Below are 14,187 nucleotides of genomic sequence, written 5' to 3' on the forward strand. Positions count from 1 at the left end.
GCAATGAATACTGAATGGACACACAATGCTGCAATGCAATGGCCATTCAAATTGAAATCCCATTGAAGTCACTGAACTGGTAACATGAATCTTTTCTCCTTTTTCATTACTTTACTAGGAATCCTGTATTGTAAGTGATCATTCTATACATACAGGGAGGGATATTATGTTATGACTGTTATGAGGGTACTGAGGCTCTGACCCCTCACCCATTGCACCGTTTCATACTGGCTGCCTGTAATTTGTTCTTCTAAAATGATGTATTATTATTGTACTGTGAATAGAACAGAATCATTAGAAGTCGCTCCGGATCACAGGGTCATTTATGTTTCTGTGTCAGCTAAACGCCATGACTCATAAATGTGAACCAGAATAGGACCACAGAGTGCATATGACTACTGTAGGGTTGGGATCCTTTAGGATTTTAACTATTCTGGTTCCTTCAGGACAGTACACATTAAAGTGTATTACCCCCTCAGGCCGGGAACACATTTTTGTGTATTACAGTATGTACAGTATGCAGTACAGTAATTTTTGAAAAAATATATTTTTAGTTTTTTAGATTTTCTTCTATGAAAACCAAACGTGTAAGCTATGAAAATTGTTTTGGAATTTTGTTTCTAACTGCTACAGAGGCTGAGTAATACGTTCTCCAGAAAAACAGTGGGTAATTTTCAAATCGGACTTAGGTCTAAGGGCGGATTCACACTGCGGTCTCGGGACCGGTCTTGAGGCTACTTGGCAGATGTTTAGACCGGTTTTGAGAGTGTGAAGCCTGCGGTTTTCCTCAGAAACGGATAGCCTCGAAACCACCTCAAGAGGTAGTCTCGAGACTGCATTGTGCGTCCTCGAGACCGGTGAGCTGCAGTGTGAAGCAACCGTCCACAAAACCGGAACGTGACCTCATATAAAGTTGACGAGTCAGGCGTCGCCACAAATAAACACTGGGTAACAGTTGTCGACATGGCCTAGTCTAACAGGGCCTGGTCTAACAGAGAGATTGCTTGCTTGTAGGACTCAAACGCCAATTGTTTGAGTCGAGGAGTCAAAAATGTATATATTTTTATATCACCAGTTAGCCTACTACTGCGGTGCGCTGGACTGGTGTCATGTACTTCCAATAATCCAATTGAGAGAAGTAGCAATTGGCGACAGTTATTTATTGTCTCGCACCAGCGCACTGAGCGCAGGGGTGAAAGTGAGACGGTACGGCCAGAACCGCCGATCCGTTAAAACATTCGGAGCCGGGACGGTGCTCTGTTAAGAGGAAGAAGCAAGCTGTCAAAATCCCATATTAAATAACCTGCCACAGAACAAACGCATGTCCAAGTCCAAGAAGTAAACAATCTAGCCTACTAATGTCAGATTAACGTACACAGCTACTAGTTACATTAATTAAGTGCTTCTGAATTGTTCCAGTGTTTTTGTAATCCAAATGCTGTTTGTGTTCGCAGCCTGTGTCCATGACATGTCCACACTGCTAGCTCTCGTCCATGAGCTGTGCCTCCCCCATCCGTTTTCTTCTGATACCGTTCTCGACACTGACTCATTGCTCTGTGTCCCGCGACTGCGGACTGGATCCCATCGTTCATTTAAAAGAGCCGTTCAAGAGAGTCGAATCGTTTGCGAATGTCTCATCTCTACTGCGCGCTGCTTGCGACGGGGGCCGGGGCAGAGTTGGCCTAGCGGAGAAGTTTTATTTGTTTTAACAGTGTTATTTGTGCACTGCTGTGCCTGCTTGACGTGCTTGTTACCCTTAATGTGAATATTAAGCCACACTGTGGCTTGTGAAAGCGTTTCAATTGTAGGCCATGTTGATAAAAATAATAACGTGGGCTGCACTGCACGTCTCGCTCATCATTCTGCACGTTTATGCGCCTGGAAAATAGCAGATCTACAAGCTCACAACGCGTCGCGGATGCGAGGTCAGTGTGAGCTTGTAGATCAGCGAACGTCGCTCGACACCTACTATACAGGTCAATTGATATGCAAATAGGCTTGTTTCTTTGTTAAACAGTTGTCGAGGTGTGGGGGGTGCGAGACCCAAGACCACTGCAACACTGCGCTGTCGCGCGTCATTGAATTGTTACACCAACTTTTGTGCCTGAATTTATTGGCGACCACCATCAGCAATGTCGCATAGTTGATGACGTCTGTATTCACTAGCGAGGCACTATGTGCATACCGCCACCTGTAGGACCGGGATGTATAGTGCTAGTGGTCTCCATGGAGGCCAGAAGGTCTGCCAATGTGAATGCTGGCCAGCGTGAACCAGCAACCGTTTTCAGAATCAGTTCTAATCAAACGGATTGCAGTGTGAATCCGCCCGAATGGCTTTATTCAAATCAGACTTAGGCCTAAATGGGTTAACGATCCATCTTACGGTCCGGTTCCTTATCAGTTCTGCTGGTTCCCTTTAACGATTCCTATAGGGGGTTCCAAATGGACCCTTCCAAGTCTGTAACTGGAACCAAACGGACCACAATATCAAGCGTTATGGTGGTCTTGAAGTGTAAAAGTTTGAGACCCTCGGTATTGAAATTGCAAAGCAGACATGAAGTCCACATACCAGCTCTGACAGTGTGATAAAAAACTGTTCCAGAAACGGCTCCAAATGTGATGGAACCGACTCCAGGTTCCTTAATGTTGGATCCGGTTCCTCCGGCTCCGGATCCCAACCCTAGGTATGACTCATAATAAGCGTGTTGCAGCAACACTCACAGAGTGTGGTCATGGACGGGTCGGTGGAACTCCTCCCAGTCGCCGTTATGAATGGTGGCACCCTGGTTAGGAAACCAGTGGAACATATGGATGGGGATGTAGTCGGAGCAGGAGTCAGCAGTCCTCCAGCCGCACGTGTCAGACGACTCGAAGTCACACCACTCCTTCACTGCAGACAGGAGGTAAAGGAGAGAGAGAGGGAAGACGGACGGAAGAGGGAGAAGCAGAGAGATAGTGATTTTAAGAAAATAGGAGTACGATATTATGCACATCCCCACAGTTTCTTTAAACACGTTGCTGGACATAAAAGGATCAATCGAGTGAATTGATGAGGCCCTGCATGGGCGAAATGCTGTTGTTAGGTTGAAATAATAAAGAAAAGACGGGAGAGCGACCTATCGTGTGAGGACATTTCCTTTTCCTTCACTAGGTAGTGATTGTAATAACCTGCTCAAATAACTCTGTGCATTGCCCCTGGTAAAATATAATACAAATATATATATATATATATATATATATTTACTGAGCATCTTTCATTTAGTAATATTGACCAGGTGTATCTATACTTTGATTCAAGTCCTAGGGTTGAGTATACATTGTCCACCACTGCCGAAGAATTAGGATAAAAAAGGTGTTATTTAAATTATTCCGGTGTAAAATGTAACCTCTCTCTGTCTCACAGTTAAATGAACACTGGTTGATGCGGGGTACACCAATTCAATTCAATTGTGTTGTACAGTAAAATAGTGTTGTGAGAGGTGTTGGTGCTGGGGCTCACCGCAGTCCGTTTCATCGGAGCCGTCCGAGCAGTCATGTCTGAAGTCGCACACCTTACGCTGGTCGACGCACTCCCCGTACACCCCACACACAAACTCCCCGGCGGGGCAGCTGTGGGGCGGGACTGTGGGGGCTTCTGTGGTCATTGGAACGGTGGTGGGTGTCACCGACGGTATGTCCCCTGTGGGACAACGCATGGCAGTAAACGTTACGCGGAATTGTCACTTCATAGGGCACCAATACAGGTTTACATAACAACAGTGTTATATGCAGTGTTTACCTTCATGTGGGTCGCAGTCCAGGAAAGACAGGTCATCGATGGCAATGTCCCCATGGAAGTCATCGCCAACAGTACCCTCGATTAAAATCTAACATATAACATATAATACATACATTTTATATAGCACTTTTCTGAGTACTCAAGTCGCTTTACAAAGCAGAAACAAAATAAAAACAACTTTATTAACCCTTTCTGTGCCACCTTTTCACCACTAGAGGGCGCCCAATGGCCATAGAATCCACCATAGACAAGCGTTGTATATGCACAAGCCGTGCACAGCCATGACGCGCCTGAACACTTTCCTTTGTTGCATGAACAGGGACAGGATGAAGTTAGCTTGAAGTTAGCTATTGGCTACCAAGCATTTTAGAAGCCCTATTTTCGGCGATTTAGCCATGATTAAACCTTGTACACCTCATGGATATGCATGGAACAGAGAAAATGAGCTCTAAAGATCCTGGATTGCATTGGAGTGGATGGTAAATATCGGCGGCGCGACGCTCTCGCGGGCCGTGTAAACAGATGACGGCCGGCGGCCCGGCTAAAAAACAAAACAAAAAAAAGCCGAACTAGTTCGGGATAGGCACCCAGGACGGTCCAAATTATCGGCACAATAAGAGTTAAGAAAAAAAAAGTATTAAAATGTTTAAAACTATAGAATTAAAGGTAAAGAGTGATTTTAAACGTGGCGAGGGTGGGGGCAGCTTTGATGTGTGCGCTCGCGTGCGTGTGTGTGTTAATACATATTTGATTCCAACATATTATATAGAGGGTATGCGTGTGACATCATCATCTTACCCGGGAACGCTACTGTGGCAAAAAACTACTTTCTGGCATTGACAGCCCATACATCCAAACAGAAAAGTCCTATCTGATTGCATTAAACAACGCTAAACTCACTTTGCCACTCACTTTGCCACTCGATTTGCCATTCACTTACCCTCTATTGTCCTTGTAGTCTTTTCATTACTTGGCAAGTTAAGACTCCAAATGTTTTTAATTTAAACAAACGCTCTCTTCTGAAAGTATTATGATGTTTGGGAATGAGGCCAGCACACGGGAGCGCTGACAGCACAGCGGATAGAAAATTTGACATTTGTCATGACGAAGGCAGCGCATGTCGCTGATTTGGGACACCATCTGTTTGAAGATGGCACCCGATGAAAAGCTCTACAAGCTGCAGAATGTCACATGAGCATGACTCAAGCAAAGCTGTTTTGTAAACAGCTGTTTTGAGAGATCATCAAGCGACACATTTTACCTAATCTATTCTTTTTTTCCCCATCTAATCTTCAACTGTGAACCAGATTTTTGGAGCTGTGTGGAACACAAGCTCCCTATACGTGGCCGTGTGTGTAGGTATGTGGGTGGGTATGTGGGTGGGTGGGTCTGTGGGTCTGTATGTAGCCTGTATGTAGTAACCCTGGGTGACCAGAGAGGTGCTGTTGAGTCTAGCCTGCCCTGAGCATCAACTGCAACACACACACACACACACACACACACACACACACACACACACACACACACACACACACACACACACACACACACACACACACACACACACACACACACACACACACACACAGCTCCACTTCGAACAGAGGTTCGATTTTTTAATATATTTCCTACAATTGTTCTTTCAGTTGAATCGAATCGGACAGCTGTACGTGCTGTGCAATGCGCAAGTAAAACCAGATTGGTTTAATTTGAGCGTGTTGGTTATAGCTGTAATACAATGAATGAATGAATAATTGTATTTTGTGTCTGGCTGCCTCAACACAGCCCATCCCTTACGGGATTAGTATTCAATCTATGTACTGTATGTATTTTTGATTATTGGCCATATCAGGAACAAAATGAGCCACCCACTCATAGCTGCGATGCAAAAACATAGATTCATCCATTTAAAACCAATGTTTTGACAATATTCATGTTTCCATCAGGGTGCTGTACAAACGTTAATATATAAATGTATAATTTCTGCAACGTAGCTACAGTACAAATGTGCAAGCAAGCACCTCTCCAATACCAAACCTCCTTCTCTTGGTACAGTATACATAATCATTTCAAAAGATTCTATAACCACTTCAAATCAAAGACGATTTACTTCTGCTACTTTCAGACTCAGTGGTCAATATACCTGTCAAACAGATCCACTTTAAATCTCTGTGATGAGTGGAAAGTCTTTAAGTGTTTTTAGTGTCAAGTTCTACTCCAACATCTAACTATTAATCTACCAAATGTCTGAGGTCTGAGGTCTGTCTGATATGCCTGTATGCAAGCTTGAGGATTGGTCAAAATTCACATGACATTTTGGCTATCCAGACTAAGTGAGTAAGAACTAGTTAAAACTAATAACCTGTAATACACCGTAAGGGCAAGACGCAAGGTCACACTGAAACAACAGAGACTGACACAATAATTATGTCCATATATGGGCATTCCCAGATATGGGCTTAAGTTATATTGATGAGATCAGGGTTCTTGGCCATATATGGAGCGTGACATGAGGCGTGGAGCGTGACATGAGGTGTGACGCAGGTCATGATCTGCTACACTCCATTTTCAACAAGAGCCTGTAGACTACAGCATGACAGAGGCTGTTATTGTCTGCATTGCAAGTCACAATGAACAAGCTCCTTCACTGCGGAGCTAAGCTAATTACATTTGCTAAATCATTTTGGTGGAGAAGTGTGATTATATAAATCAGTGATTCTAAATTAAGGACCCCCAAATGTATTTAGATGTGGACCCCCATCTGAAAAGATGTGTCAGGGACCCACATAAGATCCTAGGGTCTCCGTTTTAAAATGTTCAACATTATAGAAAAGTATGTTAAAATAATCTTCTCTCTATGACATTTGTTCTGCTTGGCTTACGTACTGTAGGCTACTAATTATGTGATATAGAATTGGTAAATTTCATGCATTTGTATGAAATGTACCATATGTAATATAATAGATGTATGCTGCTTGCTTGTCCACAGATACCATCTATCTACAAAGTACTGTATCTATCCTAGTAACTTTGTAGCACTTGCTTGTTTCCTTAGCACTCTACTCACATGAATTAAGTGTGCCTGCCATGCAATGGCAAAACACTTGTAATCCGCCCTACTTCACTATATTATAATAATAATAATCTTCCCGCAAATTTCGGCACGTAATAACTGCCGCATGATTTATGTCACCCCCGCAATATATACATCAAAACGTGCGGCTCGGCCGGGAATGGGGTGCTATTATTCGCGATCCGCGTTACCATGGCGATGTAATTCGCAAAAAACGACACCCAAAAACCCCATTGACTTTGAAAAAAATAAACTTGGCGCCACATTACTCTGGCATACTTTTGCCTAGCAACGTGATTTAAACTTTAAAACGCTCACACAACTTTGGACTTTTTCCGGCCAATAGGGACGAGCTTTAATTGATTAAGCCCGCCCCCTCTGTATTCCTATTGGCTGGGCTTTAAACAGCCATAACTCCAGTTCACAGCATGGTACCGTATTGAAACTTGGTGTCTGGACTTAAAGAGCAAATAGGGACTTATTACTTAAGCCCCGCCCCCTCTGTCTTCCTATTGGCTGGGCTTTAAACAACCATAACTCCACTTCCCCACATGTTACTGTTCGGTGGGTGGTCCCACAGTCCCAACTGCTAAGCACTAATGCTAACCGCTACCTCTGCTAATGCTAATGCTTATGTTAAAATGTTAATGCTAATGCTAATGTTAAAAATGCTAATACTAAACATACTAATTCTAAAAACGCTAAAAATGCCAATGCTAAACATGCAAATGCTAAAAATGCTAACGCTAACACCAACCGCTGCACAAGGTCTGCACACACAGCGAGCTGCAGGCACACTTAAAATTTCGTAGAAATTTTCTTTTCTAGTTTATACCTGAAATGGCCTGGCACTGTTGAGGTAGAGAGTCTTCCTGTGCCACATGTTGCCTTGGTCTCCGTAGCGTACCCACAGCATCTGCCCTCTGCCTGTGGAGGTGGTCCTCAGGTACACCGCCAGGCAGAAGACGTGGGAGCCGAACATGTGGTAGTGGAAGCGGAAGACGCAGGGGTGTCGGGACTGCTCGGGGTCCTTGCCGTGCAGGGTGGTGGGCTGGAAGACCCTGCTCAGCAACACGGCCGTGTCCTTGAACACCTGGGGGGCGGAGGACTCGATGAAGAGGTAGTGGCCGGACGAGGTGCCCAGTGTGTGGTCCTTGAAGGGCCCCGTGTTGTAGGTGGGTGTGGGGCCTTGGATGCGGGTCCAGTTGAACACGTCCCCGCCGCTGTTCTCCTGCGTCCAGCTGCACAGCCCGGGTTCGAAGTTGCACTGCAGCTCTGGGGCTTGGAGAGGATGACAGGAGAGGGATTCTTAATTGGTCAACAATAAGAACAACATCAAGACAAGAGGCGATCAAGATAGTATTACAGTACTATTCATAATATAAAGCCATTTAACACTTATTGCACAATAATGAATGATTGTTTTAATGATATTTAATGATAATATTTGTTACTTTTGTCAATATTGTCATCTTCATAGATAGTGATCAGCCACAAACACACAGTCACAACAACTGGCCAATAAAAAAAGATAACAGTTCTGTTCAGAATATTAGAAAACACTCAATAGTGGGCTTGATAAAAGCCCGGCTCAATAAGCAGGATCAATAAGGTGCTCATTATCAATACAAATTAACACGCTCCATCCCTAGTTAAGTATATGTACGTACATGACAATACTATACCAGTAAGACTCCCTAATCGGGAGATAAGCGACCGTTGGTCGCTTATCTCCTGTCACACTGCTGACATCAGTATGACATCACACCGTACACAAATGACCCTTATATAAGACCGGCATTATCTACCAACAGATTAGTAACAAGATGTCAAAATCATTGAAGGTTTACCCTACTAACCAACTGTTTACCATAGCAACCATGTTTTTTACCTTAGCAACCAACTGTTTACCCTAGCAACCAACTTTTTACCACAGCAACCATGTTTTTTTTACCCTAGCAACCAACTGTTTACCCTAGCAACCAATTGTTTACCATAGCAACCATGTTTTCTTACCCTAGCAACCAACTGTTTACCCTAGCAACCAACTGTTTACCATAGCAACCATGTTTTTTAAAGGGCCTGGGATTGATGACATCAGAAATCTCCATATATGGGCATGAAAGGGATTTTGTTTCTGGAAATATGTCTGTGGGGTGCCACATTTGGAATAAAACACTTACATCACACATCTGGATATCCATACAGCCCATCTAGTTTGCCTGTGTCCATTTATGCCCATATATCTGATGACATTGGGACAATGATCTCCATATATGGGCATAAAACTTATGTTAATTAGTAAAGCCTGGGGATCTCCATATATGGGCATGAGGGGTACCCTAAAAGGGCATCATCTGGGAATAGCAAATATAGTTATCCTAGAAAGTGAAAATCTTACATCAAAGGCCATAACTACCTACCTACCACCATACTGCATTCCTCATTAAACTACCTACCAGTAAGATGCCTAAGGGAGAAAAGCAAAGGGCGAGGTTGCACCATTTCTTGGTCTTCTGGCCAGTGATGTATATCGGACCATTTAACCATATATGGAGACATCTGGTACCCAAAGATATTCACAGATATGGGCTTAATATTGATGACATAAGGGATCTCCATATATGGGCGTAAAAGGGATTTGGTTCCCCTGGCATCACAGGGATCTCCATATATGGGCATAAAATGGATTTGGTTACCCTGGCAACACGGGGATCTCCATATCTCCATATATGGGCATAAAAGGGATTTGGTTCCCCTGGCATCACAGGGATCTCCATATATGGGCATAAAAGGGATTTGGTTCCCCTGACATTACAGTGATGTCAGTGGTGGTTCTACAGAGGGGATCTCCATTTATGGGCATAAAAGGGAATGTATGTATGATGATGTCAGATATCATAGACGTCATAGGACTTTCACATAACGAATAACTGAGTAAGCATGTAAACCCGTAAAATCTATATTTGGGCATGGCTGATTTATGACCTCATCATGATCACACGAGCAAACACAGCTGAATTGTATAAATGATCAGTGCAGAAACCAACAGAAGTATTTGACCAAGACTCTTCGATTTAAACATCAACAAAGGTGTGACGTTTGTTGATGGTCACGTGTGACGTGTGACGGACGGACGGACGGACGCACGGACGGACGGACGGACGGCCGGTGGAGGTTTTCATAGTAAACTGCTCCCTGACGGTCGCAAAAAGGTGCATTGCATGCCATAATAAGTAACTGATTGAGGTACAATAGGTTAATAGCAGTGAAATCAATGTATTGCCTTGGTTCTCAAAGTGGGGTCCGGGGACCCCAGGGGTCCATGGTTTCAGGGCGTCCCCAGCTAAATGTGCCATTGACAAGATATCATCATTTCAGGGTTTACAGTGATTACGCTAAAGGGCGCTCTTCACCAATGTATGAATGGTGGTAGGTTGCAAAGAGAAGGATACAGCAGGAAATAACTCATCCCAAAAAAACACGCCCAGGTTATTAGATTTGGAAAAATCTATAAAAAAAAGACGTTCCTCTGTGTGGCCATGTGCTCCTTTGTTTACATCCTGGCCACATAGTGCGGTCCTGTTGCCGGCGAAAATAAGATAAAAACAGAGAAAAAACGTGGCAGAGGCAGATGCATTAATTAAGTAATACCTCTGCAGTTAATGTGTTAAAACCAGACTCACAACATCCCTCTTCGTCCGAGCCGTCGCCACAGTCGTCCACCAGGTCGCACAGCCGCAGGTGCTCGACGCACGACCGGCTGCGCGTGCAGTGGAAGTCGGTGGTGCCGGGGCACGTCTCCATCGGCGGTGGCATGGAGCAGTTCTGGAAGGCCACGTCGTCCAGGGCGGACACTCCGTCGAACACGCCGAGGCTCAGCTTGGTCAGGGAGATGTGGAAGGGCCGCGGGATGCGGCCCAGCTGAACGGTGACCTGGTTCCAGTGGGTGCCCTGGTTGTAGAAGGTTCTCCACAGCACCGTCTTGTTCTTGGCTCCGGCTGTGTGCAGGTACATGTCGGCAGCGCCCACAGATATGCCGGCGTTGTAGTGCCTGCAGGGGCAGTGTTGATTTTGACAGCACATTTTGATTTAGTTTTATATTCTTTGGAATACATCATTTAGTTTTAGTCTAGTTTTAGCCGACTAAATCTACAGTTGATTTTGTCAACAAAAATGTATTTTGACAGGCCTTGATGGTGATTTTACACTTGTTGGTGGCATACTGAAAAGAGCCGATCTACAATGTGGTGTAGTGCGACGTGTTGTGAGCTTGTAGATCTGCTATTTTCAGAGCGCAACACCCGAGCATAACCAAATATTAAATTACTTGTCTTTCAGTTCTACTGGATCTCTTTTCCAATAGTCCCTCCCTACCATTTTAGTCTAGTTTTTATTTGTTGACGAAATTGTCAACATATTTTTATTTGGCCTTAGTCCTGTTAAGTCCTGTTTTTGTCAGTGAAAAAAGGTAGCCGACGAACATTTTTTGTCATAGGTTTAGTCGAAATCAATGCACTTTCACTTTACAGCACGTGCAATTTACTTTATGTAATTGACTTCCGTCCTACGGGTGATTCAAATGATTCCTCTCCAGTAGTGGTAATGTATATGCTACAAGTTGACATTACACATGAGGGGTTTTGCTTGGTCTGTAGGGATAAAAAAATATATCGTGGTTGTCGGGTGCAAACCTTGTATGTCCAATTTATTTATCGTTTTTAAAATGATTTGATAGTGAAAATAGACGATCTACAAGCACCCAACGCCTCGTGTCGTGTGCTTGTAGATCTGCTATTTTCAGTAGTGTTGTGTTACATTGTCTTGTGATGAAGCAGGGCTTTACTTAGAACGTACACATTTGAAACTTAGAGATACAAGGTTTCTGCCCGACAGTGACAATATATATGGAGAGAAATGATTTATAGACCCTCAGAAGCACTCTGCCAAAAGGCACATTCAATCAATTCAAGCACGAAAAAAAAAAGGAATCGACCAACTGACAGTAACTTTGAACAGCTGTGAAACTGTCACGATGTGACAGATTCAGATCTGCACACTGTGTGAGACGATGATATATAGTATATAAGAGAGGTGCTTAAGAGTCTAAAGAAAGAGACAGACAGAGAGAGAGAGAGAGTGAAGGGTGGGTTGGCGGTGAGAGAAAATATGGTTTTAGTAGGAATAGGCCATAGCAGTGGCGGCCATTTTGTGGTGCCACGGATAGAAACACCTTTTTCCCCCATAGAGATTTCCGAAAATATTTATATATTTATACCTGGAACCAAGCCATCCAGGCTCCTGGTGAATCATGACCATAAAACATTTGATTCTGGGATAAAACATTTTTGAAAAACACAAAAAGGGGTATAAAAGGAAAAAAGTATATAAAATAATAATGTAATATTCACAAATGTTTTGACACAGAATCAAATATTTTATGGTTCCAGTCTGACTTGGTTCCAGTCTGCTACTTTTGATGCTTTTGTGTGACGCTGTAATGATGAAGTTGAGCATTAATTTAGGTTAGAATATGGAGATATGAGCAACAAGAAGGAAGGAAGGACACAGCAGTCCCCACCAGAAGGTCATGGTGCATCCAGACGAGGACTCTTTGAACAGGGGTCCACGGAGCACAGCTATCGGGGACAGGCTGCTGCTGTTCTTCAGCACAAACATGAAGTGGCCTGAAGTGAAAGAACAGGTTGACATTATTCACACCCACGACACGTGGCATACAGCAAGTTTTTATGTTTGCATATTTGAAACAGCAGGGAAACAAATCTAGACTGATGATGTGGGTGGCAGAGAACTTGAACAAAGCTAGACCAAGGTTTGGTGAGGTGGGTGGTTTTAATAGAGTAGGAGGTGGTAGCTGTTGATTGACTCTAATGGCTGAGAAAGCAAATCTGTGTGCAGTGTTCTGCCTTTAAAAACTACAGAATGGGGCTTTTCCCCTTATCTTCAGAAAAAGAATTATTGGAAAACACGACTGATTTAATCTTTTAATAATTCCATGAACAAAGTCAGCACATCCGCCTTCTTGTTCCATCTCTTTTGATGCGGGTGGCTACAACTGCAGATGGGAGCGTAATTTTGTGTGTGTGTGTGTGTGTGTGTGAGTGTGAGTGTGAGTGTGAGTGTGAGTGTGAGTGTGAGTGAGTGTGTGTGTGTGTGTGTGTGTGTGTGTGTGTGTGTGTGTGTGTGTGTGTGTGTGTGTGTGTGTGTGAGTGAGTGAGTGAGTGAGAGAGAGATTGTACTTTTACTCCACTACAATTATTTGAAAACTTTTGTAGTTATTTTGTAGATAGGCCTATATATCTTTATATTACAAAAGAGTAAGTGATCTACTTCCGGGTCATGTATCGCTAACTTAAATACCAAACCACTTGGCCAAGATGTACTACATATGTACTAAATATAGCTTAAAATTCACCCATGTCACCTATGTCACCCATGTCACCTTTGCAAGATGTCGTTTCCAAACCTCTGTATACAGTTGTATTCGTTATTACCCTCATATTTTGCCTCTGTATAAAATAGTCCGCCGGTCAAATATGTCCGACCGGAAACGTGCGCTGCGGCACAATAGTTCCGCCACAATAGTTCCCCCCCCAATTTTTTTTTTCAACGTTTTTTTTTTTGGTTTTTTTTTTTTTCCTTTTTTGTTTTTTTTTCTTTTTTTAATATATATATTTTTTTCCTTTTTTTTTTTTCCTTTTTTTTTTTTTAACTAGATGTGAGCGGCCCGAAGGGCCGCGACCCTCTAGTATTATTACAAATACACATAATAACCACTTCAGCCCCAAAATACATTACAAGCTTGTAGATCTGCTATTTTCAAAATATCTGTCTAACTTGTGAAATGGGATCTTCTGCATAATTCTAAGCATATTTTGATGCCAAAAACTTTGTTTACCGGACTTTTACTTGTAACAGAGTGTTTCTACATTGCCGTATTTGATACTTTTACATAAGTAAGAAATGTGAGTATACTTTTTCCACCACTGTCGTGATGTGTGAACGTGTGTACATGTGTGTGTTGTGTGTTCCCCTACCATCTGTGCTGTTGGTAGAGTGGTCTAGAGGTGGTGGGTGGCCCTGGTAGTCAGGAGGGACCTCCACAGATGATCCTCGGACCCAGTCAAAGCCGTCCCCCAGGGTGAACTCATACCAGCCACAGGAGTCGCCCTCAAAGTCACAGTACGACGCTGGATTGGTGGAGAGAAAAGGACAAGCCGCAGTGGGGCTAGGAAACTATTTGCCGGGATGTGGCTGCAAGTGGAACTTGTGGCTCAAACGCTTCCTTTAAGCAGAATTTATGGGACATATTCGG

The 14,187-nt window shown here is 43.4% G+C and overlaps 1 protein-coding gene across 1 annotated transcript in view; it reads right to left on the reverse strand.

The window, feature by feature from the left end:
* The window catches only part of malrd1 (MAM and LDL receptor class A domain containing 1), a gene marked incomplete at its 5' end in the record, with an annotated part of 149,594 nt that overhangs the window by 104,250 nt on the left and 31,157 nt on the right, over positions 1 to 14,187 (reverse strand). Inside the window, 7 exons of the mRNA XM_080751770.1 lie at positions 2,722 to 2,890; positions 3,500 to 3,679; positions 3,779 to 3,866; positions 7,687 to 8,132; positions 10,538 to 10,905; positions 12,433 to 12,538; positions 13,910 to 14,062. Coding sequence (XP_080607896.1) covers positions 2,722 to 2,890; positions 3,500 to 3,679; positions 3,779 to 3,866; positions 7,687 to 8,132; positions 10,538 to 10,905; positions 12,433 to 12,538; positions 13,910 to 14,062 — 1,510 coding nt within the window. The remainder of the gene's footprint in view (positions 1 to 2,721; positions 2,891 to 3,499; positions 3,680 to 3,778; positions 3,867 to 7,686; positions 8,133 to 10,537; positions 10,906 to 12,432; positions 12,539 to 13,909; positions 14,063 to 14,187) is intronic.

The sequence above is a fragment of the Nannobrachium achirus genome (assembly GCF_963921795.1).
Source record: "Nannobrachium achirus genome assembly, chromosome: 21".
NCBI lineage: Eukaryota > Metazoa > Chordata > Actinopteri > Myctophiformes > Myctophidae > Nannobrachium > Nannobrachium achirus.